This window comes from Vigna unguiculata, chromosome 2 (genome assembly GCF_037176805.1).
Source record: "Vigna unguiculata cultivar grain cowpea cultivar isolate G323 ecotype 2 chromosome 2, ASM3717680v1, whole genome shotgun sequence".
Taxonomy (NCBI): domain Eukaryota; kingdom Viridiplantae; phylum Streptophyta; class Magnoliopsida; order Fabales; family Fabaceae; genus Vigna; species Vigna unguiculata.
In genome coordinates, this window is record NC_140793.1 from 7,759,611 (window position 1) to 7,785,615 (window position 26,005).

The following is a 26,005-nucleotide window of genomic DNA, read 5'->3' on the forward strand; positions in this document are numbered from 1 at the left end:
AAGCCACTAAGAAACCTTGTAATGGTGGTATCCTTGGACTCCTTAATCCCAGCCCTCATCATATATAACTCCATCTTTTGTCTATATTCTTCCACTTTCATTTTATTTTGATGGAGTCTTTGGAGCCTATCCATTAGCTCTCTATGATAATAGGAGGGAATATGTCTTCTCCTAAAGGCTCCTTTGAGGTCATTCCAATATTTAACCTCGGGACTTTGATTGATTCTCCTATCTCTTTCGAGGGCAGTCCACCAATACATAGCATTGCCCTGGAAGCTAAGGGTAGCTAAGGGTACTTTCCTCTCCTCACTTATTTGATGGCAAGCAAAGAGTTGCTCAACCTTCATTTCCCAATCAAGATAAGCTTCAACATCATCTTTCCCATAAAAGTGAGGGAGGTCTATTCTAATGGCTCTTGGTTCCCTAGGATCTCTTCTTTCTTTTCTTAGAGGAGGAGGAGGTTGATAGAAGTTGTCAACTAGTCTACTATCTTCTTCATAGTGTGTGACTAGTGTTGGAGTGTGGGAGTACAAATGTTGACTCCTATTACTCATCCTCTCATGCAACCTTTCCATATTTCTTGTTCCCCTCCTCTCTTCATCTAAAAGTTGATGAAACCTATCTCTTTCTTGTTTTTTCCTTTCCCTTGCAATTATTTCATCTTCCTTCCAACGTAGTAGTGCTCTCAAATCAAAGGCAATTTGTTTCAAACTTATTTCTTCTTCATTTGAAGCACTCATACATTGAGAAGGAGGTTGAGACATTTTTTTTAGAAGACTTTGGTCTTTAAAAGAAAATTTCAAAGAAGAAGTAGATAGCAAAAGCTTTTAGTTCTCCTCCAGGAAAAAGAGGTGAATCACTTGGATTGCTTACATACCAAGTCTTTCCTAGCCAAGGGAACTTGAAACTTTTGTACAAAACTTCTTAAATGAAATTAATTCAAAGACTAAGTTGACACACACTAAACTATCAAACAAGAAAATTAAAAACAAGAAAGATTATAAGCTATATGCGGCCTAAGTTTTGGTAGAAGTAGAAGGCACTTGGAACTTTCAAACTTCACCACCAAAAGCGCTTCACTAATGTATGGACGAGGTTCTAGTTAGGAGATGAGATTGAGTACCTAAGACTCCCCCAAGACACCTAACTAGGCCATGAACACAAGAAGGAAAGCATTACAATTTTACAACTCAATTTGAATACAATCAAAGTGCACAAAATGTAAAAGGTCTTCTTGGCTTTGTCTTCTTGGCTTGGTCCTCACAAGTGTTTCACTCTTGCACTTACTCTTGATCTCACCAAAGAGGATTCTCTTTCGGGACTAGGTACTCCACCTCCTAGGATGCTACCTTAGGAAAATTAGATCACCTCCAAAAAGAAGTATGCACCAAATATAGAAACCAAACCAAAAGAGGTTAAGAAATAAAGCAAGAAAAGCACAAAATTATAATTGCTAAACCAAAAGTGAATAATGCCATGACAAACTCAAAGGATCACCAAAGAAATGACAAACTAGAAATAAGGTAAAGAAACAAGATAAGCACTCAAATGAATTACCTAATGAATGGCACTAGAATGGATGAAAAACAAACAAAATAAGCTAGAAAACTGCACTGAAATTTGATTTTTCACTCACTGCCAGTCCAAAAACGTGAATTCAGGCCTCTGCTTCAGATATTTTTCATTTTTTCATTTCTCAACATTTTTTAATGATTCTTTTTTTCACTTTTTCGTCTATGTCTTAGCTAAAAGTGGCAAAAATTAGATTTGGATTTGCACTGGCCAATTTTTTATGATAAATCAAATACAAACAGTGTGCAGTCAGACAGAAACTGGAACAGCAGTAAAATGCAACAAAATAATGCTCTCAAACTCAAGTGATGGTAGTGATTCTAGTGTACTTCTTTTGCAACTTTCTTTTGATCTTTTCTTTTGATTCTTTTTGGCACTTGTTTGTATTCTTTTTGTGCTCTTTTTCTTTCTTTTTATAGCTCTTACAACAGCTAGTTTCCACCACAAAACAGAATCACCACCACACTATGCTTGATCATTTGCATTTTAATGGAAACAAAAAACACAAAGGAGAAGGAAACTTAAAGAAATCAAAAGAAGATCATGAAACACAATGAAACACAATGGAAATTGACTCTAAGACATTGCTAAGATCTAAATAGCAATCTGAACTCAAAAACAGAAATGAAAAAGCACCAAAGCACAATTAATTGAAAGGAAATTTAGTGTGGTTTATGGTGATTTTAAGCAAGCACAAGGAAAATTCCCACTGAACATTAAGATAACTAAGGTTATCTAGATGTGAAGGTTCATTTTCAAGGCTCAAAGAGAGAAGAGAGTGTTAATTTTTAAGGATTAAAAACTGCACTCAAATCTGAAAAAAAAAATTCAGCAACATCACCAACAAATTCAAAGAAAATTAAAAGCTAAACAAGGAATTAATGACATATATGGACTAAACATAACTCTAGACAAAACATATGGATCTTAAAATCAAAATAAACTCAAGAATCAAGAGAATGAACTGAACAAAAAAAAAAACAAATACTGAATTAAAATGAAAAGTAAATGGTAGAAACCAAATAGAACACCTAAAGCACACAAGGATGGTTCAAGATGAAGCAAATGAAGATGAACCAAAGTAAAAAGACATTAATACTCAAAATAAAATGAACAAAAACAGCAAGACAAGTAGGAGAAGTGATGAACAACACGGAATTGAAAAAAAAATGGAGAAGAAGCACTTAACTCACTAAAACCAAGGCTCATGATACCACATGATGGCTTCTTCTTGTCTCCATTGAAGCTTGCATGAAGAATGGAGGCTCCATGGATGGTGTTGGATGCGGAAGCATGAAGGAAAGAAGCTTAAGGTGTTTGGTTTGGTGTAGGTGAAAGGATTCTTAAGAGAGGTGAGGCCAACTCCTAATGAAGAAGACTAGAGTAAACTAGAGAAGAGTTTACTCTAAGGTGAGCTCAAAAGAGATTTGTGCATAAATTTGGACAGCAATTCATTACTCAATTTCAAGCTGAAAAATACATCTCCTAAGCCTTCTATTTATAGGCTAAAATGAGACCAAGGGGTCTCCAAAAAGTGGAGGGAAAAAGGAATTTAGAAAGTTGAATTTTGGAGCTAAAAAGGAGCATGTGGGAGGTGTGATTTGCCACCTAAGCAAGTCACACTTGTCTTGCCATGGGAAACTAACTCTCATCCTTGGAGAGCAAGTTTGAGAAGCTTCTAGGCTTTTCTAGAGTAGACACACTACTCTTGGCCCATTTGGCCCAATTCCCCTTTTTGGTCCAAAATTACTTCTAAAGCCCAATTTCCTCTAAGGCCCAATACATGGCCCAAAGAAAACCCTATTCTACTGGGCCCAAAATACAAAGCCCAAAATAAAATCCTAATCTAGTATTTACAAGCAAAATGTCCTAGGCTAGGTCTTCACATCTTCCTTGGCCCATGTGAAGTTCATCTTGGGCCTTGCATGCGCATTTAAGGCCTATTCCTCTTGTATTCTCCTAGCCATGGCTCTTGTTGTAGGTCCCTTGGCTCGAGGCATCTCATCAAGATCCCAATTCATACCACACACCAATGTATCGCACAAATATGTCACACCAAGCATGATTCAATACCATATTATCATCCACACCATCTAATCATGCAAATAATATAACTACCAATGTTACACACACTTCTTAAAATAACACAAACAATGTAGCATATTAGCCATACCCCCAATAAACATAATTTTCATGCATCCAGACCTGTTTATTGAACTGAATTTACACTTTACCTTTCCTATAAGTCATTTTACTATTTGACCCAAATCTATAATCATCCAATTCCCTCTTATAGTGTCCAAATCACCGATTCTCCTGTACATGCATCCCTTACCATATTCCAGCATACAATTCATATAGAGTTTAATGCTTATATCCCCATTATCACATAATTGTACCCAAATCAGTTTACCCCTTCAATAGTTATAGTCAATTCCCTCATCTATCAAGTTTTATTCTCACGCTCCATATCTACTTACACAATTTTACATACCATAGGTGCAATTAACTACATACTAAAGTCCTACTCGGAATAAAGACATGTGGTTCCTACCTCTGCGATGTCGCTTGGCGGTAATCACGATACCGCCAGGCAGCGCACACCAATTCCAAGGTTGTCCAGGTTTCCCAAACTCATCGTGACCCTATCTAATCCCATACACACCATACAACATCGTTCATATATAATTTCAACTGCACACATTGTAAAGAGTTCATACTTGATCATATTAACTTAAATCTTAATAAATAGTGCATTCTCCATAGGCATGCTTCAACATAAATATTCCCAATTTTCCCAGCATGAACCATAACCCCAATATCATATAAGGCCACAAAATTCCACCAATTGAAACATTAAGAACCAATCACATTAAGCCAAACATACATATAGATAACAATTCGATACAGACCTCCTCATGTCACTGACAATCCAACCAAAATTGAGAAAAACAATAGCAGCATCTACAGTGCCTGGCATTTCACTCCCGGCCGCCAGGCAATTCATCCATAAACCTAGAAAACTGGCGCAACTACATGTGCCGCCTGGAGGCAGTTCATGCGCCGTCAGGCGGTTTCTGGAAAAATCCAGAAAATGCAAACCAAACCAAAATTCAAATATTTAACAGTTCCAACATGCCCCAGAACACATTTTCACATGAATCATAAATAAAGCATGCAGTAAGAACTCCCCTAACCTGGTTCCCTCGCTTAAACTTGGAAATTGAGGCTTTTCCTTGGATCACTGATGAACTCCCCTTGATTCTCCTCCAAACCAGTACTCTTTTTTTCTTCACAACTCACGTTTTTTCCTCTGTCAAAACCTTCCTCACTACCCTCAAACTATCAGACTCAAGGGTGCTCTCTTTCTCCCTCAATTCTTCCCCTTAATGATGCTTTAATGGTGATTAATAAAAAAAAACGAAAATGACCTTAAGCTTAGTTTTAATTGCCATTCAATTTGCTATTCTATTTGATTTTCCAGCACCCTTGGCTACTCCTCTAGCCAGGGTTTCTCTTGCCCCTTCACATTCTTACCAAAACTAGAATTGATAAAAAAGAACGTTTATTGTCTTGTCCAAGCCAAGGTTTGAACCCATCACCACACAATTGCAATTCAAGTGCACAACCATTTCAACTAAGTCATCTTTCATGATAAAATTCATACTTCAAAGATTATATCCTAGTTATCATGCTCCAATCACATTATAAAATAAAATAACATAAATGGCATACATTTAATGGCATTCAAGTTCTCTCACACAATCAAAGTACTCTCAACCACTTGAGCTAGTGCTTTTCCACGTCATGAAGGTTAATATTTAATGCCATAAAGGCTTCTCCTACCCGTATTTATTAAATAATTATTTATTTAATTATTTAAATTTAGTGGGTTTTACATCAGGATGCAATCCTTACTTGAATCCTTACTAAATTATATAATGAGACACCACCACGAACTTCGTGGAATTACGTCCTAAGCATGAGGCACCACCATGAGCTCCCACTAACAGGGGTCATGGAATTACATCCTGACCATGAGGCACCACCACACAACCATCATAGAATTACTTCCTGACCAATGAGGCACCACCATGAAACCATCATGGAATTACGTCCTGACCAATGAGGCACCACTATGAGATCTCACCTAGAGATTCATGGAATTACGTCCTAAACCACATAAAAATCATGTCTCACCAACCCATCATATAGTTATCATGCATACCAATCCCATGCCAACATTTATAACCAAACATTGATTCATGTTCCACACCAAGATCATACCAAACTGATTATTTCCAGTCCATAAACCACTTAACGCATGCATACCGAACCAATTCATGCCTTAACAGAGTAATACAATCATACAAGTGATCACCAACCAAAAATAGAGGGAAGAACAAGCATAGAGCAAATCCCTGCACCAGTCTTGCTCAAGCCATGGACCCTCGCTCAGGTGAAAAGGGTCTTTCGCTTAAGCTACAGGCCCTCGCTTAGGCGAGACTGCCAACAGAGAGTTCTGCTAATTTCGCGAGTTCTCGCGTCCTCATCGCCTGAGCGAGACCACCCCTTGCCCAAAGGTGAGGTTCCTCGCTTGGGCTACAACTACAGTGACACACATCAAGCTCCCACGAGTTCTTGCTTAGGTGAGCCCCTCTCGCATGAGCGAGATAGTACCTCGCTCAAAACGAGAGCTCTCCGCCTGAGCGAGAGCTCTAGTAGGAACCTGGGTCTATTTTTGCTATTCTCGCCTAGGCAAGACAGGCTCGCTTGGGCGAGAGTATCAGTACTCGCCACTGTTCTCCCTGCATCAGCCATACATACACATCTAAACAACACAACAAGGCATTCCATACGTTCACAGTAGCACACAAGCCATACAAATATGAAACAAAGCTGAAAATAGGCAGATTTACGGAAAGAATGAAAGACCCTAACTTCCTTTACCCGAACAAAGGTTAGAGGAAGACAGTGGTGCTCATTAAAGAAACATAGTAGCTCCAAAAGCAGGTTCAAGAGCTGGAAACACTGACCTGGACAGGAAACGAGGTTATACCTATGAACCTCAGTTGCTCCACCAAAAAATAGAGCTAAAGGGAAGAGTATAAGGGGCTGGAGGTCGACTTACGTGGAGTAGAATGAGCTTGAGTGAACTTGATAGAGGTGGAGATCAAATCCTAGTAGAGTACCGTTACATCTCTAAGAGAGGAAGGAGAAGGTTTTTCTGAAAATGAGCATAATGAGAGTGTTAGGACTGTTTAGGAGTTTTGGACATCCCTATGGATCAGTCTTAGGCCCAACAGATTATGATAGCCATCAAACATTGGACATAAATAATTGGATCTTACAAATAATATAAAAAATATATGCATGTAAAATTTTAGAATTTAAATTAATTTATTTAGGGTAATTATGTAATAGGTATGAAATTTCAATTTTCTGGATAACGAAATTTCTTTAGAAACTTTAACTGTCCACATTTAAGGAAGTATTTCTTTGCATTTATATTATTCTTTTTTATCTATGACTAAAACTTTGTTTAGAAGTACTAAATCTAATACATAAGTTTGAGTAATCAGTAGAAAAGGTTTTAATTTTTAGATGAAAAAGTTTTATATGAAAAAAAAGAGGATTTTATAGAATTTTTCAAGACATAGAATCAGATTGTTTGTATCATATTTATTTATTGTAAAATGTAAACTATACATTTTAAGCAAAATCTTACCTTTGTTCATATTTTTTTTTTTGTAATCAGTTTGTTCTTTAATTTTAAAATAAGTTAGTTTTTTTGGCCTCTTAGAGTGATTTAAAATATTAATTTCCAGTTTAAATTTAATGTTGTTAATATATTTAAAATATTGAATCAAATAAAAACCCGAAGGTTTTTATTCCGCAAGAATGACTGTGAGGAGAGGAGTTTACAAAAATTTACATATCTTTCTCCACCAAAAATTTAAAGTGATAAAGTTTAGAAATCACTTAAAAAATATAAATGAATAAACTGAAATTTTAAATGAACAAACTGAAAAAATACATGCATCAGATGAAAAATTAAAATAGAATTTAACTTGTTTCTTAAAGATTTTATGTTGCGAAAACAAAAAAGAGTGACTATACCAATACCCACAAATTAAGGATATTTCCGTGATTTTTCCTCTTTCATCAAATTCAACAATCACGAACAACCCCTCTAAGTTACTCACTGCTCATTAATTTCAATCTCACAAAAACGTGAACTATGCAAAAAAGGTTACCGAAAACTACCGAAGGAAAGTGAAAGAGAATTATAGGTTTCAGTTTCAATTACAATTTCAATTTCCATTTACGTTTTCCTCAGATCCGATTTTCAGTTTTCCCACTCAACCGCATTTCCACGCCAATGAAACTCCTTGAAAAACTCGCCATTTTTTATTTGCACTTTTTGATTTCCGTTTCGTAAGGAAAAAGAAGCGAGGATGTTCAGATTGGAGCAGGAGAAGATCCGCAAATGAATTTGATTCTCGATTCGTTCTTCGAATTTCGATTGCGAAGTTGTTGCCATGGCCGAAGCTCTCTCGGTGATTCCGCCCGCCGTGCTTCGCAACCTCGCCGACAAGCTCTACGAGAAGCGCAAGAATGCAGCACTGGAGGTTGCTTTCTATTATAAAAAATTGTGACTTTTGTTCCTTTTTTTCTCCTGTTTCCAATTTGGTGTGTTTTGAGTACATTGATGATTTTAAAGGGTTTTGTGTTATAACTATTATTATTATAGGTCGAGGGGATAGTGAAGCAGCTTGCTTTTGCTGGGGATCATGATAGGATAGTTGCTGTGATCAGTTTGTTGACTACCGAATTCACTTATTCGCCACAAGCAAATCACCGTAAGGTAGTGCTAATTATGTTTTTTTAATCTTTAATTTGGGTTAATTCTATCTTGAATTTAATAATTTGAGCATTTTTTTTTTAAATTTAATTTATTGAAGGGAGGGTTGATAAGCTTAGCTGCTGCCACTGTTGGGTTGACAACTGAAGCTGCTCAGCATCTCGAGGTAAGGGGATGGCAATCACTTGCTATTTTTGTCATATTAAATTACTCAAATTTCATTTTGGGTGGTGTACCTTAGAAGCTTGGTAGTGTTCACTGGTTGGATTAATTTCCTATTGCATGGGATTAAGGATTTCTCAAATAACCTTTTAATGCTCTTTAATATGGTTAAAATAAAAATAAGATACTTGTTACTTACTTTGACTTGATAAGTTATGTCAGAACTGTATGTATTTTCATCTGTTCAGACCTATGAATCAGAAGCTCTCTGGGGGATACGGTTTTCAAATTTCCTATACATAAATTAGTGACTTTTCAACTTCAAAGTTCATATTTAGATGTATATCTATATGAGTAATTTTGGATATGCAGTAATATTCAGCAAAACTATTTGTCCTGTAATTCATAAGCAGATATGATGACCTTTTGCAGTAGTTTTAAACATTCTTTAGTCGGCATTTTTCTAGCATCTGTAGCACTAGGCACTTTGAAAACCACAGCATTATGAAACTGCAATTTCAAGCATATCAATGAATGAAATATAATAGGTGTAGCTTCACTTTAGTCATTGACATGAAACATGCTAATTACTTTTGAATGCTAGTTCTCTTTTTTATGGTTAAGCTGATCTTCCCATGGGTCAAAATTTTAGGATGAGGTTTAATAAACCAAAAGTTATTATTTAAACTATAAGGATGAAATTGATGTGTGTATACATTTTTGACAGCTAATTGTACCTCCTGTATTAAATTCCTTTGCTGATCAAGATAGCAGAGTACGTTATTATGCTTGTGAAGCATTATACAACATAGCAAAGGTGAGGATCAATTCTGCTTACCTATATAAACTATTAATACTCTAATGTACAATTCTCCAATGTCATCACGTTTTGATGCTAGGTTGTGAGAGGAGATTTTATTATATTCTTCAACCAGATCTTTGATGCCTTATGCAAGCTTTCTGCAGACTCAGATGCCAATGTACAAAGTGCTGCACATCTCTTAGACCGACTTGTGAAGGTATAATAAATTTCTCCTGAACTCCAACAATCCTTTGGCAGGTTTACTGTTCCTTTTGATTAACTAATGATTAAATGTTACTTTATTCAAACAGGATATTGTGACTGAAAGTGATCAGTTCAGGTGCACATCTTACTTCTGTGCTGTATGTTTTTCTGCACGACTGTATCCTGTTGTGTTTTAAATTTCGAAAGAGGCAATTTGTAATGCTTCATGCTCCTCCCCCGTTTTAATCTCTTGATCATCAGTATTGAAGAATTTATACCATTGCTGAGGGAGCGCATGAATGTTTTGAATCCATATGTTCGTCAGTTTTTGGTTGGATGGATTACTGTCCTGGACAGTGTCCCAGATATTGACATGCTGGGCTTTCTTCCTGATTTTCTTGATGGTAAGTGTATTAGTTGAAGAGTCATTTTTTACATTTATATTCTCTTGAGAAAATCTATGTAAAACAGTTAATCTTCATGAACATCTCAGGTTTGTTTAATATGCTGAGTGATTCAAGTCATGAAATACGTCAACAGGCTGATTCAGCTCTTTCGGAGTTTCTTCAGGAGATTAAAAATTCACCAGTAAGGCTTCTGACAATGTATCTTTTTTCCTTTTCATTTGAATATATTCAGATCGCAATTCTTCTTTTTTGGCCTTGTTTTTCTGCTTTAGTTTCCCAGTTAGGGTTTACTACTGCCATTTTCTGCTTTTATATGTTTTCCATTGTTTAGGTTTCATTCATGTTGATTGTCTTTCCCCATCCTTGCATTTTTTAGGTTTCATCTTTTTGCTCACTTCTTCTTGTGCTGTACAACTGTGCACCATTTTCACCTAATATACTGAAACAAAAGCAATATGTTTTGTTCATTTGTCATTTTCTGACTCAAGCAGTGCTACTCTTGAAGTCTGTAGATTATGGTCGAATGGCTGAAATACTGGTACAAAGGGCAGGTTCTCCAGATGAATTTACTAGGTTAACAGCTATCACGTGGGTGAGTTGTGTTGCAATGTTTTGGCTTGTTTAACAAGTTTTTATCGTAATCAAACTTTTGTTTAGTGTTGGCATCTTGTCAAAGTTATTATGAATTGTTGTTCATTATTATTTTCCTTAAATAGTATCTGTGCTTTCTTGTTTTAACAGATAAATGAGTTTGTTAAACTTGGTGGAGATCAGCTTGTTCCATATTATGCTGACATTCTTGGAGCCATTTTGCCGTGTATATCTGATAAAGAAGATAAAATTAGAGTGGTAGGCTTACTGGTGTTTTCACTCTTTCCCTGTCTTTACCCTGTTTTTTGGTAATTTACCTTTTTTTATTCCCGGTAAATTTGTTTGGTTTGGTGTTGCCTGCATTGGAAAGCAGTGGCTTAGAACTCTTTTGTGGCTTATGTATTAGGTTGCTTGTGAAACCAATGAAGAGCTACGTGCAATCAAGGCCGATCCAGCTGACGCATTTGATGTAGGAGCAATCCTGTCCATTGCTAGGAGGTGTAGTTTTTTCTGAAAATTGCTGCTTTTCAATTATGATTGAGGGCCTGTTTAGTTTAGCTGACTCTATTTTTCTCTGTTTATTCCGGAGAATGATTTTTCAAATGATTTGACTGGTTAGGCAACTATCTAGTGAATGGGAGGCTACTCGAATTGAAGCTTTGCACTGGATGTCGACCCTTTTATCCAGACATCGTAGTGAGGTGATTTGATTGAATTCAGCTTTTATTGTTATATTTTGAGGATTCTATTGTTATATGGAATGAATCTAGTCTCTTAATATGCTTATTTGGAATCTTTGTCTTAGATCTAAATTCCACACCTATTTGGATATTTCAGGAATCTTTAGAAACTTTGTGTTGTTTATGTCTTGTACCATTATTAGCCTTTGATTATACGTTTGCCCAGAGATTTATTTCATTGAATTATAATAGAAGTTATTTGGCTGAAATCAGTAACTAATGCTATTTTTTTCCTTTTATAATTTTACCCTATGCTTGAATATCAAATAATATTATGCTTTCCTTTTTGTTATTCCACAAATAAGGGATCCACTTTAACTTTTTGACGTGATTTAATTTATTATGGTAAAAAATATCTTAGCCACTAAGGACATACTTGTTTGTGCTTTTTCCAGAGATAGCTCTTTTTTATTTTTTAAATTAGAGAATTAGAAAATCTGTTAAAAATTAAAAATCTGTTTACTGCGTTCATCAGAAGTTGAAAATAGCTCTTGGGAAAAGGAACCCTTAAAAACACCGAGCCATGGATTCTTTAGTTTTCTAAGCTTTAACAGCCAGGCCTTTTCAATTCTGCAAATCATTTTGATGTTGTCGTGACAGTCCAACTGAACAAAATAACTTTCTTTATTATGAAGAACAGCTATAGTTTTATCCTATTGGATGAGGTCGTCTATGTTGATCACATGACACCGTTAAGTTAAAAACCAAATTATCTGGGATATATACACTGAGATTTCTTTTAATAATAATTCCCTTTGTTTCCATTTTTGGTCTCCTTTTTTTACAGGGCTAAAGGGCATGCGATTTACTTTTTTCACAAGTGCCTTCATTGGCCTTCTTTGCAGATATCCAAACCATCGTAGTCAATTTTTTGTCATCTTATTCTCAATGAGTACCACACTAATATCTCCTCTTATTTAATCATTTAATATCCTGTCCTTTCTTGTGTAAGGGTAGCCTTGCCACACATCTTAACATCCCATTAATGGCACTCTCACTTTTCTTTGTTTATCACTCTTAAACTCTAAGAAAGAGAGAAACGTAGAGCTAAGACTGTATTATAAGATAGCACGGGTGCTTTATTTATATTTGATAAAAAGGATTTGATATCCTCTAATAACAAATATATGATACAAGAATAAATAAAAAATTCCTAATAATACATGTATAAATTGGATCAATTTCGTATTTTTATAACTACAGCAATCACACAAAAAACACATAAATACAGTTTGTATCAACTTATTTTTTGGGCTGAGAAAGCATGATAGTTCTAAATAGTAGCCATGTTGTGTTGTCCGTGTGTCAAACATGTATTCATGTTGGACACTTGACATTTTATTCTTATCGCACAAAAACACACAAATACATGAGTGCAAACTTATTGTTTGGTGTCAAGACAGCTCTATACATCTAAATATTGGCCATGATATATTGTCCAGTTGTCAAACATGTAATCATGTTGAGCATGGCATGGACACTCAACATCTTTACCTGCATTTTACAACTCTTATCACTTTTTGTTTTTACAACTTTTATACCAATAGAAATTGAAATACTACAATATTAAGATATACTGTAACAGTTAATTATGTTTAGAATAAATCCTCTTGTGTTAAGAATTTTATTTTATGTTCATTTTAATTACGTTTATGGTTTTGTTAACCTTATCCCTTTGTGCTAATTTGAAGCAATTGCAGTTGGAAAGTTGTTTGTTGGGAAATAAAATATTTTTGATAGTGGATGTACTAAATTAAAAATGATTTTCCTCTGAAGTGAAAGCATCCACCTTTAGTTCCTGAAATCAGCTATAACGACTGATGCCAACAAAAACTGCTAATTTTACGCATATTATACAGTGCCATGACCTGCATTTTTAATTTTTTTTTTCTCCATTTTATGTTGTATCCTTGTCCATGTATGTCCCTTGCAGTACCTGAGCCTTCTAGTTTCGCAATCTTTTCCTTTTCGCGTAAAATTTTCCCCATTGACATGACATCTGCCCTTTTGAATTATTACTTTTTCAATTTGTGTGAAATGTTTTTTAATTGTGTTATTCTGTTATGTCTGTGCTCACTATTTGCATCTGTTGTCTGAATCAGGTTTTGATATTTCTGAATGACATATTTGATACCCTACTCAAAGCACTTTCAGATTCTTCTGATAAGGTAGCGTCCTGGTGATAACTTTTTTGTACCATTATAGTGTTAACCAACATAGATAAGTTATAGTGTGTATGTATATCATTTCAACTTGGACAATCACAATTAGTTGAGATGCTAAGTTGCTGACGACCCTAACTCAGATGTGTGGTTCTCTAATGCTCTCTCAAGCCCTTTATTTTGGTCCCAATTGTAAGAGAAATAGACTCACTTTCAGGTGTATTAATAGCTTAACTCCTTTTATATCCCTAATTTATCGGGAGCTCTATTAGGGAAACACCCAGTCTTTCCCTAAACCCTAACCCTATGCAAGTGGGTGTATTCATTGGTGGAGAAATTATCTCTCAATCAAGTTATGTATAGTGTTAGTATATATGACAACTAAAACTATTTAGTTGTGTGCATTTTTTGGAGTAAAATTATCTAAACCAATTTTGTTATTCTTGATGGATTAAGTATTTTTTTTTTCATATTGAGGGCTGGGGAGAGTATTATTTACAGGTCAAAACATTAAAAATTACAATTTGTTCTAGAGTAAATTATATTGGCATCCTTTGAGATTTTCTCAAATTAAACTGAGACCCTAGTTTTTTTTTAATTCTACACAAATATCCCCTTTGTTTTAAATAATTACATTTCTCTCCCTTTTACATTATACATGCACCTCCTTAAGTTTTAGAATCATACTGTTGCACCCCCTAATAAGGGAGGTCATTGTAATGGTGAAAAAAGCAGGAGGTGAAAGTGTAATTTGAGAAAATCACGGGGTTCATTGTATTTTACTCAGACAAAAGAGATTGGGCAGTTTTTTCTTTTTTGGTCAGGGAGACTTCAAATTCCCTTTTAGCCTCTTACAATACATTCTCAGACAAAATGAACATGACCATTCAGCTCATACCCTACTGGAGGAAGGGGTAAATTATCATATGGCACTGCAAGTAATATTGTACTGGGAAAACATGATGTTTGGTAATGCTTCAGTTGCCTAGATAATGATTAAAAGCTGGCTGTTGCCCTTTCCCTTTCCATCCTCCAATGGTTCTCATGTCTAGTACTAGGCCATTGTGTGTCTAAGATATGCATTTTTCTAGAAAGAGAGAATGTGGAAGATTATAAAATAAAATTGGAGAACATCAGAAAGATGAGTGCACAACACTGATGCTTTAAAGTTCAAATTTTATTTTTCACTTTTTCATTTGGGAAGCATGTTAGTTACAACTCTGCCGCATAATTGCTGATTAGGAACAGTAACTTCTAACAATATGTCCTTACAAATACTTTGAAGTGATGTTTTTCTTTTTATTGAAAGAATTGTGCCTGAAAATAAAGTGTATACTTGGTTTTCCTAAGAAGGCCATATATATAGATATCTTGCATATGCTCTCTTGATTGTTAAACAATAGTTTAAATTTTTTATCAAATCATCCAGTTAAACTGGTTGAGATCATGAATCAGCTATGTCTATGGTTTGAATATTATCTAGTTAAACCATAGTTTGATCATGATTTAACCACAAATTTGTGGTTAAACAAATTGAGTAATTAATTGGGGTTGATCTGACCAATATTTTGAACATTATCTAGTTCTTTCCATCTCTTCTTTGATCTTTAAAAGATTGCTTGAGTTGACTGGATAAAAAAAGTTGTAACTTTGGACTTTACCTGGTATGTTATTTGTGTAATTTGGGAAATTATTAATTCACTTGAATTGTCCTTGATTCATTTCACTTCGGTAATGTTAAATAGGTTGTGCTTCTAGTTCTTGATGTTCATGCATGCATTGCAAGGGATCCCCTCCACTTCCGGCAGCTTGTTGCTTTTCTAGTGCACAGTTTCCAACTAGATAATTCTCTTTTGGAGAAGTAAGCTATTTTCTTTTATCCTATGAATTATAGTTATAATTTCTTAAAATATGTTCTTACTACTAATATCCACTTTTTCATTCATTAAATTTTGTAATTTTATATTATAAATTCCAGGCGTGGTGCTTTGATAATTCGTCGCCTTTGTGTTCTTTTGAATGCTGAGAGAGTATACCGGGAACTTTCTGCAATATTAGAAGGAGAATCTGATTTGGACTTTGCATCAATTATGGTTCAGGTTTGTGACTTTTCCAAGTGCTAAACACTGCCTGCAGTGTATTTTCTTTGTTTTTATTGGGAAATTTGTTTGGTTTTATGCAGTCTTACACATCTCACTGATGGAAAATGTGGATTTACTGAGCGTTCATGCTTAATAGACAATATACTTAATTTGATCCTCCAAAGTTGTCTATGTCACCATAGTAAACCTTCAACAAGTCATATTAGTTTCTAAAAGGATTTTGTTGGTTGCAAAATTAGTCCCTAAAACTTAAAGTTGTTACTAAATCCCTCAGATATTTTTTTAATCCTGCTTTAATCATCCATAAAGACTGATGTGGTGACGTTTTAGTTTTTTCCTTTAATCTGTCATTAGATTACACCTTCAAATATTCTTGTTTTGAACCACTAGTCCTCCATAGTGACCAATATGATGACATTTTAGATATCATGGGATTAGTTGGGTGACAGATTAAACCTTTGAAGCTCTAAATTGACAAGATCTTTTGAGGTCTAATATTTTGGTAATTTTGATTTTGAGTGACTACTGACCGAAATTTTAAAAAAACCATATGGTGACTCATAACTTTGGAGTACTAAATTGATGGATTTAACTTTTTAAAACAACATTGTTCTGTAATGGAATTTTAATCTTGAGATTTCAAAGATCAAAGCTTATGCTATTTGGTAGGAAAATGTTTTTTTTTTTTTTTCCAAAAATGTGCAATGTAGGCTTCAATCTATTTTATGGAATTGAAATTAATAACTTCCTGGATGGTGTTGGGATGACCAGGTTTTGGATACTATTTTCAATATTATATTTTGTTGCTTGTTTCTTTTTTTGTTCCATTGTATTTCTTTTTCCTTTTCTTTAGTCTGAAGGTACACTGTCCCATGTAATGAAGCAGTATTCATCTGCATTTATTTTTCCCCTTTCTAAAATATTTCAGGCTTTGAATTTGATCTTACTTACATCATCAGAATTATCTGAGATTCGAGATCTTTTGAAGCAATCACTTGTAACTCCTTCCGGGAAGGACCTATATGATTCTTTGTATGCCTCTTGGTGTCATTCTCCAATGGCAATTATAAGTCTATGCTTTTTAGCTCAGGTAGGTCTCTCTAATGAGATTCTGATTATATGTTGCTCTCCAAGTTTCTTTCTTTCTCTAGCAAGTGCACAAGTGCCTCACACACTCATTGTAAACAGTTTCTTTTTGTTGATAGTATACAACATTTTAGTAAAATAAAAGTTGTCTTCCTGACAGACTTACCAACATGCCAGTACTGTGATTCAGTCACTGGTGGAGGAGGATATTAATGTCAAACTATTGGTCCAACTGGATAAATTGATCCGCTTGATGGAAACTCCAATCTTTGCGTATCTTCGATTGCAGGTGCATAATTAAAACATGTTTCGTGTATTTTGTATCTTTTAATTCTTGGAATAACATATATTTTACTTAATCTGGTAAAATATGATAGATATCTAATAGAAACAGAGAAAAGTTTCAGATAGAGGAGGAGAGAATGCAGACATAGGATCAATTGTTCATCACATTGGTAAACTGAGAGTACAAGTATCAGTTACAGAGTATAACATAACAGACAGAACAACTGGCTGACAAACTGAACAACTGACTAAACTTATCTAAAGGATAAATTCTATATCTCTAATAACATGGAGTTGTTGAATGGTGGATTATGTTTATTATTATTTTTTTCGTTAAAATATAAACAATTATGTTATTCCAATACCTGATAGTTTTTCTTTAGGTTTCATTTATCTTACGACACTCCAAATACTAAATGGTTTTTGTTTGTATCAAACCTCCTGTTGGCATTTATCATCCAAAATATTACATCTGATGCGGTAAGTTTTTGTTTTTAACTTGAAAGGTGAAAGTTAACATATTATTAGGATGAGTTCTCTAATAGGCAGTACTCATAATTTATCTCACACTGTTTATCATGTATGTTGAGCATTCAGTATAAAATACAGTGATTGTAACTCCTAAATATTATGGGTTGCATACCAAAGGGTGCATACTCAAAAAGAGCCTTGCTGTTTTATGTATCAAATTTTAATTACAGATCCCATTTTTGGAGTTGATTTACCATGCTGTACCCCACTCTAATAACTTATCACAATGGCAATTGTAACGTTGTCCATATAGCACTTTTTGTGATGTGGAACCCTTTGACTGAGTGTTTGGTTCCCCTTTAAGGGAAGGAAAAATGTAATACATCAGTTTTGTAATTTGAAAGCCTGGTTGTTTCTATAAACATAAAATCATATATAGGAATTTTTAATATGGTTCTCAATCCCTTTGAAGTGTCCTTTATTGACACAGGCACCTTATACTATTCATGTGCTCTTCCTCGTGTAAGAGTTTTCCATTTCCTCCATGTTTGATATGATTAATTTTCTCTTGCATGAGATTCTGGTAAGGGATAATTATGTTTAAATGGTTTCTCTAATGCTCTGACGTCATTGTTTTTGCAGCTTCTTGAACCTGGAAGATATATGTGGTTATTCAAGGCATTGTATGGTCTTCTGATGTTGCTTCCTCAGGTATCTGCAACATTTCTTTTACCTGTTGAGAAGTTGTAGTTTCCTTGTAATAGGATGTATTAAAATATCCTTCTAAACATAGTATCTTGGATGATCCAAAAAGATACTGTAATTTTTTGCTTATTTCGGTCTCTTTTTTTCCAATAATAGGGATTTTGTTCCTTGGTAATAGGATGACTGAAAAAAAATGTAATTCTAGTGATGTAAATTAATAACGACAGTATCTTTTTTCAACTTGGTAGCAAAGCTCTCGATCTTGGAGAGCTTTATTATATCCTGGATGTTGGTTGGATTGAAACGTAATCTTTTGGACACTTGAATATGTTTAGTAATTACATTTTAATTGGGAAAGAAGATTTGCACTTTGTGGTTTCAGTTTGCAAAAAATGAGACTTTTTAAGATGGGCTATATGAGCAGACTGTTTCAGTGCAGATTTGTTTTCTGCGTATGGACTTAAATGAATGGGACGGCCTGTGCGCCTACTTCTACTCCCAGTGTATGTGCCTACTTCTTGCGAGACCCACTTGCCATTGAACACATTGGTAGGGTTGTCAGACACCATCTATTCCATTCAAAGGGATGGTGTCAAGTAGTTCAGTTCCATTCTGTCCTGGATCTACAACTTTTGCGACTTTGTTTTGAGTTGTGTTTTTGGGTATGCTATGGTTTTCAGTTATGGTTGACTGTTGCGTCCTAATGGTTTTATCTATGTGGTGGGTCCATATGTTTGTAATTATCTATGATGGAGCAAAGGCTAATACATTAAAAAAATTCTTAAAGGACGTTTGAGGTTTGATCATATTGATGGAGGGGGTTCTTTCCTAAATCACCCAAGGGGTGGGACAGTGAAGATTCAACCATAATGACCTGGGTGTGGCATTCTTTGGTTTTGAAAATAAGCAATAACTAAATGTTTTATCCTTTTGCGCAAAGAGAAGTGGGATTGAGTGCAACCTTCGTTTTTGTTAGATATAATGAGCTTACGCCCATTTCTTTGTTTTTCTTATTTATAAATGCATAACCCTATGTGCTTTACACACATTAGAGATTTGGCCTATGCCCCTCTCTTATTTTAACATTTTTGAAAAAAGGATTTTGCTGCATGCTAGAAGGAATTTTCGTAGAACACAAGGTACTGGATAGGAATTTTGGTATTACGGGGTGTCTAAGTGTCACATTGAGTAGTATGAGATACTTGCTGGAGTATTTAAGTGGTTGGTTTTCCTCTCTTAATTGCTAGCCTTTGAGGGTGGGCCTAAGTGCTTGGTATTTATTTGTCTCTGCCTATCAAAGTACCATGGAATCCTTAATGGATTATGATGGCCATTGTGCATGTTGAGGTTGTGGAAAGAGGAAAATTCTGTAAATTCCTCCTTGGCCTAAACTCAATCCTATTTGGGTATTACCATCCTAGGGAAGGAGAAGCTTCCCTCTCTACTTGAAGTGTCAAATATTATTCATGGTTGGTGGAGGAAGCTCCAACATAGGTTCAAAGGAAGAGATACTACTTAGTGTTAGCTTTTTGAAGAGATCGACCTTTGAAGAAAAGTAACTTGTAAAATTGGGAGTGACATCCTCCAAAGAAGGCATATCAGCCAAGGAATTAGACTCTACTGACACACCACCAGTAGAAATATCCAAATTCTTGACAAGAGAAGATCTATTCAAAACACAAGTATTATCTTGATTAATCACCACTACCATTGGCTCAGGATGTAACTGAGCAAGAGGTAGTACTACAATAGGCTCAACCATAGGCTCGATTATAGGCAACACCAAAAGTTCCACCATAGGCTCCACCACAAACTTCACAGGCTGAACTAGAGAGCCTTTAGTCCCACCTTATGCACAACCATCTTAGGATGATATTGTTGCTTTATTTTTATGCCAACTGTTTTCTCCCTACCAAAAATAACATTGGCATCTTGTCGTAACTGTCTAGAATTAGATAGATCATGACCAATCATTTTACAATTTGTATAAAATAGAGGCAATTTCTCAAATTCCACATCAGCAATAAATTCAAATCCCGTCCTTTCCTTTGATTAGGAAATCAAATAGCAAATTAACATCAACCAAGGCACGTGTAAAGAAATCTTGAAATTTATTCATGGTATAATCATCAAAAGATAAATATGTATCAATCCCGCGTGTTATTGAGAAAATCGCTTTCGATTGCCAATATTCCAAAGATTGAGTTTTCGTGAGTTTGATAGAATCCAAGATAAAATCTTTTGTCTAAGCAAAAACATGACGAATGTCAGGAGATAAATTTGAAGTTCCAATAGCTGAAACCCTTTTCATGTCTTTTCAAAGAAGAAAAAGCAAATTCACAAACCCCTTTGGCAGATGGAATTGCCTTCCATTGACCCAAATGCTTCCAAGTGACTTTAAGTTTTTTACATAGTTCCAAATGTGTACGGTTTATCCCCTTTTGCTAACAAAATACACCCATGCAAATGATTTTTGCACTCCTCCAGGCCAACAAGATAAACCTTTTTGGCAATTTGTACAAAGGTCTTATTTCCCTTTATATAAGGAGAAGGTAATTGTGACAAAGAAGTATCACACGTATTATTAAGGATCTAGGCAAAATACGTTTTTGTGCCCACACATTTGAAGAGGATTTAGGGGAAAATAATTTTCCCTGATTTGGACCCTGTAACCAATCCCAAGGTATACTCGAAGAAGAAGCTAGACCTACACCTCACCATGCAACATACCTCCCTCCGATGAGCCACCCCCACCAACCGTTAAACCAACTGTCTTTGAATCCAAATTGCTCCAGCCACAAAATCCTGCAAAGCCAACTTGCACACCACTTCTGTCCAGCCAACACATTGCTTCTAGCACACAAGAAAGCACCGCACCAACCCCTTTCCAACAATAATCTGAAATGTAAATATGTTTTCAGCCACGTGAGTAGAAAAGCACCTGCCACGATCCAACCAACAACACGTCCAACACAACGACCACAAGCGCAACAACTGCTACTCCGCAACCAACAATCCTTGCATTGTTCCTATCAACAACAAATAGGAGACGAAGGCCAGAACCACTAGCGCATCCAATAAACAAGCCATAAATCGTTGCAAGCACAAAAGTATCTGCATCTGGGCCATGTGGTAAATTGTCAAGCACTCAAACAACCCAATCAGGTGAAAACGTTGAAACCACAAATGCCAACAATGTACATGCACCTAGCTCACTCATGAATCAATTAGATGACTAGTCACAAGTAAACAGGAGATACCAATCCACCAAGCATCACCACAAGAGATCACCATTGCTAGAGAAAGAGAAACCCTAACACTTCATTGTGAACTTCAATTCTAAATTTTTCCACCTTAGACTCATACGTTATATATTCATATATTTTGCTCTTAGTGCCTTGAGCGTCGGAAAATCTTCTACAGGTGGCCCTCCCACTTGTTCGATTCATGATCAACCATTTCATGTCATCCTTGGAGGACCCACGCTTTTTTCCGTGTTCACGTGGTTGTTGGCGGGATCAACACATGGCTTTTGTTTGGAACAACATTTTCATATAGGTTTCACGCATTGGGAGTGCTTTCATCATGTGGAGCGCAACATGCTGGGTGCTACCTGGGGCATTTGGTTTTGCAGCACGTGGATTACAGGATTCAAGTATAGAATTGAGGTTTCACATGTGGATCTTTGATTACGTGGAGAGGTGCTTATTGGGTGTTGTGTGGAGTGTTAGTATGTGGGTTCTTGCATGAGCGATTGTTTAAAGTGCAGATCTGAGTCACGTGCTGATTCTTGGAGCAGGAGCATAACACAGTGCAGATCTTCTTGCTGCAGCAGATTGGCATTACAGTGCAGGTAGTTTCATGCGGTCCTGGTTTGGAGATATGACTGTTCGTGTATGGGTTGCTGGTTGGAGGAAGGGGAAGCTGCCTCTGGCATAGCATATGTATGACTTCTTTAGCCTATCAAATGCCTTGGGGGTTGCTTACACGATCAAGATAAGGGAAAACAATCTATGCCCTAAATCCTCTTCAAATGTGTGGGCACAAAAATATACCTTTGCCTAGGTCTTTAATAATGCGTGTAATATTACTTTTCTCTAATTGCTTTCTCCTTTTATAGAGGGAGATATGGTTTCTGTGTAGATTGCTGAGGTAGTTTATCTTGTTGTTTTGGAGCAATGTAAAAGTCATTTGAATGGGTGCAATTTATTGACAAAAGGAGATAAACCTTACACATATGGATCCTCGTAAAAAACTTGATGTGACTTATAAACATTTGGGTCAATGGAAGGCTATTCTGTTTGGTGGTAAAGGTTTCTATGAATTTGCTTTTTAAGACATGTGCATGGTTTTGACTGTTGGAACTTGGAATTTATCTCTTTGTATTATTCGTGTTTTTGCTTGGACAAGAGATTTTTTCCCATTTTCCATGAAACTCACGAAAACTCAATGTTGGATTCGTATTCTTGTCCTTCCTTTGGAGTATTGGCAGTCGAAAGCGATTTTTGCGATTTTTTCAGTAGCACGTGACATTGATACACGTTTATCTTTAGATGATTATACCAAGAATAAGTCTTAAGGTTTCTTTGCATGTGTTTTGGTTGATGTTGATTTGTTTTATGATTTGCCTAATCAAATTGTGGAAAGGTCAACATTTGCTTTTATTGTTGATGTGGAGTATGAAAAATTGCCTCTATTTTGTTCAAATTGTAAAATGATTGGTCGTGATCTATCTAATTATGGACGGTTAGAACAAGATGTGAATGTTATCACTGGTGCGGAGAAAACAGTTGGCGTAAAAATACAATATCATTATCGTCCTAAGGTGATGGTGCACACGATGGGACTAAGACTCTCTAGCTTAGCCTAAGGTGGAGCCTGTGCCTATGGGGGAACCTATGGGGAAACTTGTGGTGGAGCCTTTGGTTCCACCTTTTATGGTGGAAGGTGGAACCTGTTGTGGTACAGTCTATTGTTCAATCGCAGCATGAGCCAGTGGTGATTAATTATGATAATATTTGTGTTATGATGGATGTTCTGCAAGACCCAGGAAATTTGTGTGCTTTGGTTTAGTGTGAGTTGAAAAGGTTAGATGCAAGGAAGCCTTAGAATGTATGATTTTTGGAGCTGGATTGGAGGCTAAAAAAGGGCTTTAGACGACCCCTTGTAGCTCATAGACGAGTCTCAACCCCATGCATCTAGCAGAGAGTATCTAGCCTATTAGATGAGTGTCTACTAGACAAGTGGTCTATTATTGTGTGCTACAAGCCTATCCTAATCATGTTTGTTGGCTTATTGTGTCATCTGCTATTGGGTCCTCCCATAGACCCACACTTGAGATGTTTAGTCTTTGTCATGAGGGGGCATGTTGGAAATTCTACACCGACTAGAGATATGATCAAATAATGATATATAGGTGGTTGCAAATCTCACCTTAACAAATCGGTTTTGTGAGGTTGAGTTAGGCCTTAAATTCTACTTTCTTAAGACATATGTCGGTTAATCGCAGCTAGGAAATGTTTTTGGCAGAAAATTTTGTGACTTGGAGGAGTGCAAAAGATAATCACTTGATCTTGTGTAGAAGTTGATCTTGTGTAGAAGTTGGGTTTCAACCTATGGCATAAGACGTGAAAGGCTGTGGATGGGGATCATTCTTGGTGATCTCAATTAAATTTGAGATCCCTGTTAAGTTATTTTGTGATGACAAGTCAGTCATTGCACACAATCTAGTTCAACATAATGCAGCAAAACACGTAACATTGAACACTTCATTAGAAAGAAGCTAGACAAGTGGTCTTTTATTGTTAAAAGTCATGTTCCTGTCAGATTCCAAGTGATTGATATTCGACTAAGGGGCTTCCTACTGTTATATTCCAGGAACTTATAGACAATCTGAGAGGTATTGGAATAAACTTAAATGGGCTGTTTTATGGGTAATAAGTTGAGTTTTATTGTCATTAGTGTGTTATGTTTTTGTAATAATTGTGTCTTGATAGCATAGATTAAAGCTTGGAGATGAAAAGGCAATCTGGAGTCTATATATTGTAATGATGTTTTCATGGATAATACACAAGACGTGAATCAGAATTACTCACTTAGAAACTTGTTGTCAACAAGAGGGATTGATATTCATTAACCAACTTGAGAGTGTCCTTAATGCTAAAATATCAGAGGAGATTGAAGATATTGTACTTTATTTCCTTCTTTTCAAATTTCCCCATTCCATATTTTAATGTCTGAGAAAATGTAAATTAATATTGGTAGTATCTTTCGAGAATTTCTCAACATTGTGTCAGCAACATTTTTTCATCGAGATGTTTGTCTGGTCGGTAAGAATTGTGATTTTTGTGATGACTACTATTGTTGATGATATCGTATTGTCTCTTAGAGTAGATGATTTTCGTGAGTACATGCTTTGATGTTTATATATTAACTCTTTCAATACTATTATGCAGCAAAGTGCCGCCTTTAAGATACTAAAAACTCGTTTAAAAGCTGTGCCTTCTTATTCAAATAGTGGTGAGCAATGGAAGAGAACACCTTCTGGGGATCTCTACCAATTTCATAACGTGCCTGATGGATCTCAAACCATTGAGGATGGTGTTATAGCCGAAGATGGTGGGAGCTCACGTAATGGAATAAATTTTGCTGCAAGACTACAACAATTTCAGCAAATGCAGCACCAGCATCGGGTGCTTGCCAAAACACAGGCAAAGTCACGCAATATTTCCAGTTCATCGACAAAGGTTGCTGACCTCTTCATTCTGCATGTTGATTTTGCTCTTTTTGTTTTCGTGTTTCACGTAAGTTATTGTGTAAAAATTCATAGAAGAAAGAGAATATTTGAAATGGAGGGGAAGAGGAGATGGTGCCTGATTTATAATCTCTTGACGTAGTATATTTTCCTTGGTGTATCATGTTTGTCATTATTTGAGCTGTTATGCAGGAACCAAAAAGAGAGGAAGAACCAATAAAACCCCAGTCTGTTGAACGTAATGTTACTCCTTCAAGATCATCTAAGAGAGGTCTAGGGAAGCTACGCTTATAATTTTAATATTTTGCTTCTGCTCATTTAGTCTTGTCTAGAGAGTATGTGAACTTTGAAGGGGTTCGGGGTTCGGTTATGATCTGTAAAATTGTAAATCATAGTAAAACTGTTATAGAAGCTGGGATGGGTGTTTATGATTCAAGATAAGCCTGGGCTTTTCCTTGGCCATTCTTTTGACTTTTGTACAACGTGATACCCGCATGGTTCTGTTATTTTTTTTAATTATAACCATGTGGGCTAGAGGTAGATAATTTATATAGTAAAATATCTTGTCTACCTCCATTTCAAACATAATAAGGAATTAGCTACTTTCTTTAAGAAACTGCACAATTAGGTAAAGTGTACTGCAACAGTTGTATATAGTCAGTCATATACTTTTGTTTAATTTCATGACATCAAGTCTGTGATCTGGGTGAACAAATACAATTTTGTACTCGAAACTCTTAGCAACAGGAAGTTTTAAGTTTAATTAAATTTTATAAAATTGATTCATGAGATAAAATTTGTATTTATTATACTATAATTTGATTTTTTATAGCTGCAGTAGGAAAGATGTAATTAAACCATGACTTTTATAGCAATTCTTTAGGTAAATTCATTGCCTAACGTTTTTATGAATTTCCTCTTTGCTTTAAGTAACTCTAATTTTTACCTATATTGATTTGGCTTTAAAGTAATTCATTCCCCAACAATTGAAGTGGGACACATGTAAAAGCATTTTCTCTATCATCCAACTTGCATGATTGTTTAGATGATGACTGTTCACTGATTTACTTTCGGCGGTGACTTGACTTTTTGAGCTG

At 35.7% G+C, this 26,005-nt stretch overlaps 1 protein-coding gene across 2 annotated transcripts; it reads left to right on the forward strand.

Annotated features, from left to right (window-relative positions):
* The first annotated feature begins 7,720 nt into the window (after positions 1 to 7,720).
* Positions 7,721 to 25,597, forward strand: LOC114173670 (protein VAC14 homolog). 2 transcript variants are annotated; one of them, XM_028058179.2, is made up of 20 exons: positions 7,724 to 8,204; positions 8,327 to 8,440; positions 8,538 to 8,603; positions 9,327 to 9,416; positions 9,499 to 9,618; positions 9,713 to 9,741; positions 9,867 to 10,009; positions 10,099 to 10,193; positions 10,518 to 10,604; positions 10,754 to 10,861; positions 11,010 to 11,101; positions 11,223 to 11,304; positions 13,446 to 13,511; positions 15,251 to 15,366; positions 15,484 to 15,604; positions 16,536 to 16,697; positions 16,854 to 16,982; positions 18,092 to 18,160; positions 24,610 to 24,900; positions 25,101 to 25,597. In XM_028058179.2, exons 1-20 carry the CDS (start codon positions 8,115 to 8,117, stop codon positions 25,200 to 25,202), a joined length of 2,172 nt encoding a protein of 723 aa, XP_027913980.1. In that variant the 5' UTR covers positions 7,724 to 8,114; the 3' UTR covers positions 25,203 to 25,597. The 2 variants fall into 2 exon arrangements, with proteins under 2 accessions (XP_027913979.1, XP_027913980.1); XM_028058178.2 differs by having other exon boundaries at positions 7,721 to 8,204; positions 24,610 to 25,597.
* The last annotated feature ends 408 nt before the right edge of the window (positions 25,598 to 26,005 follow it).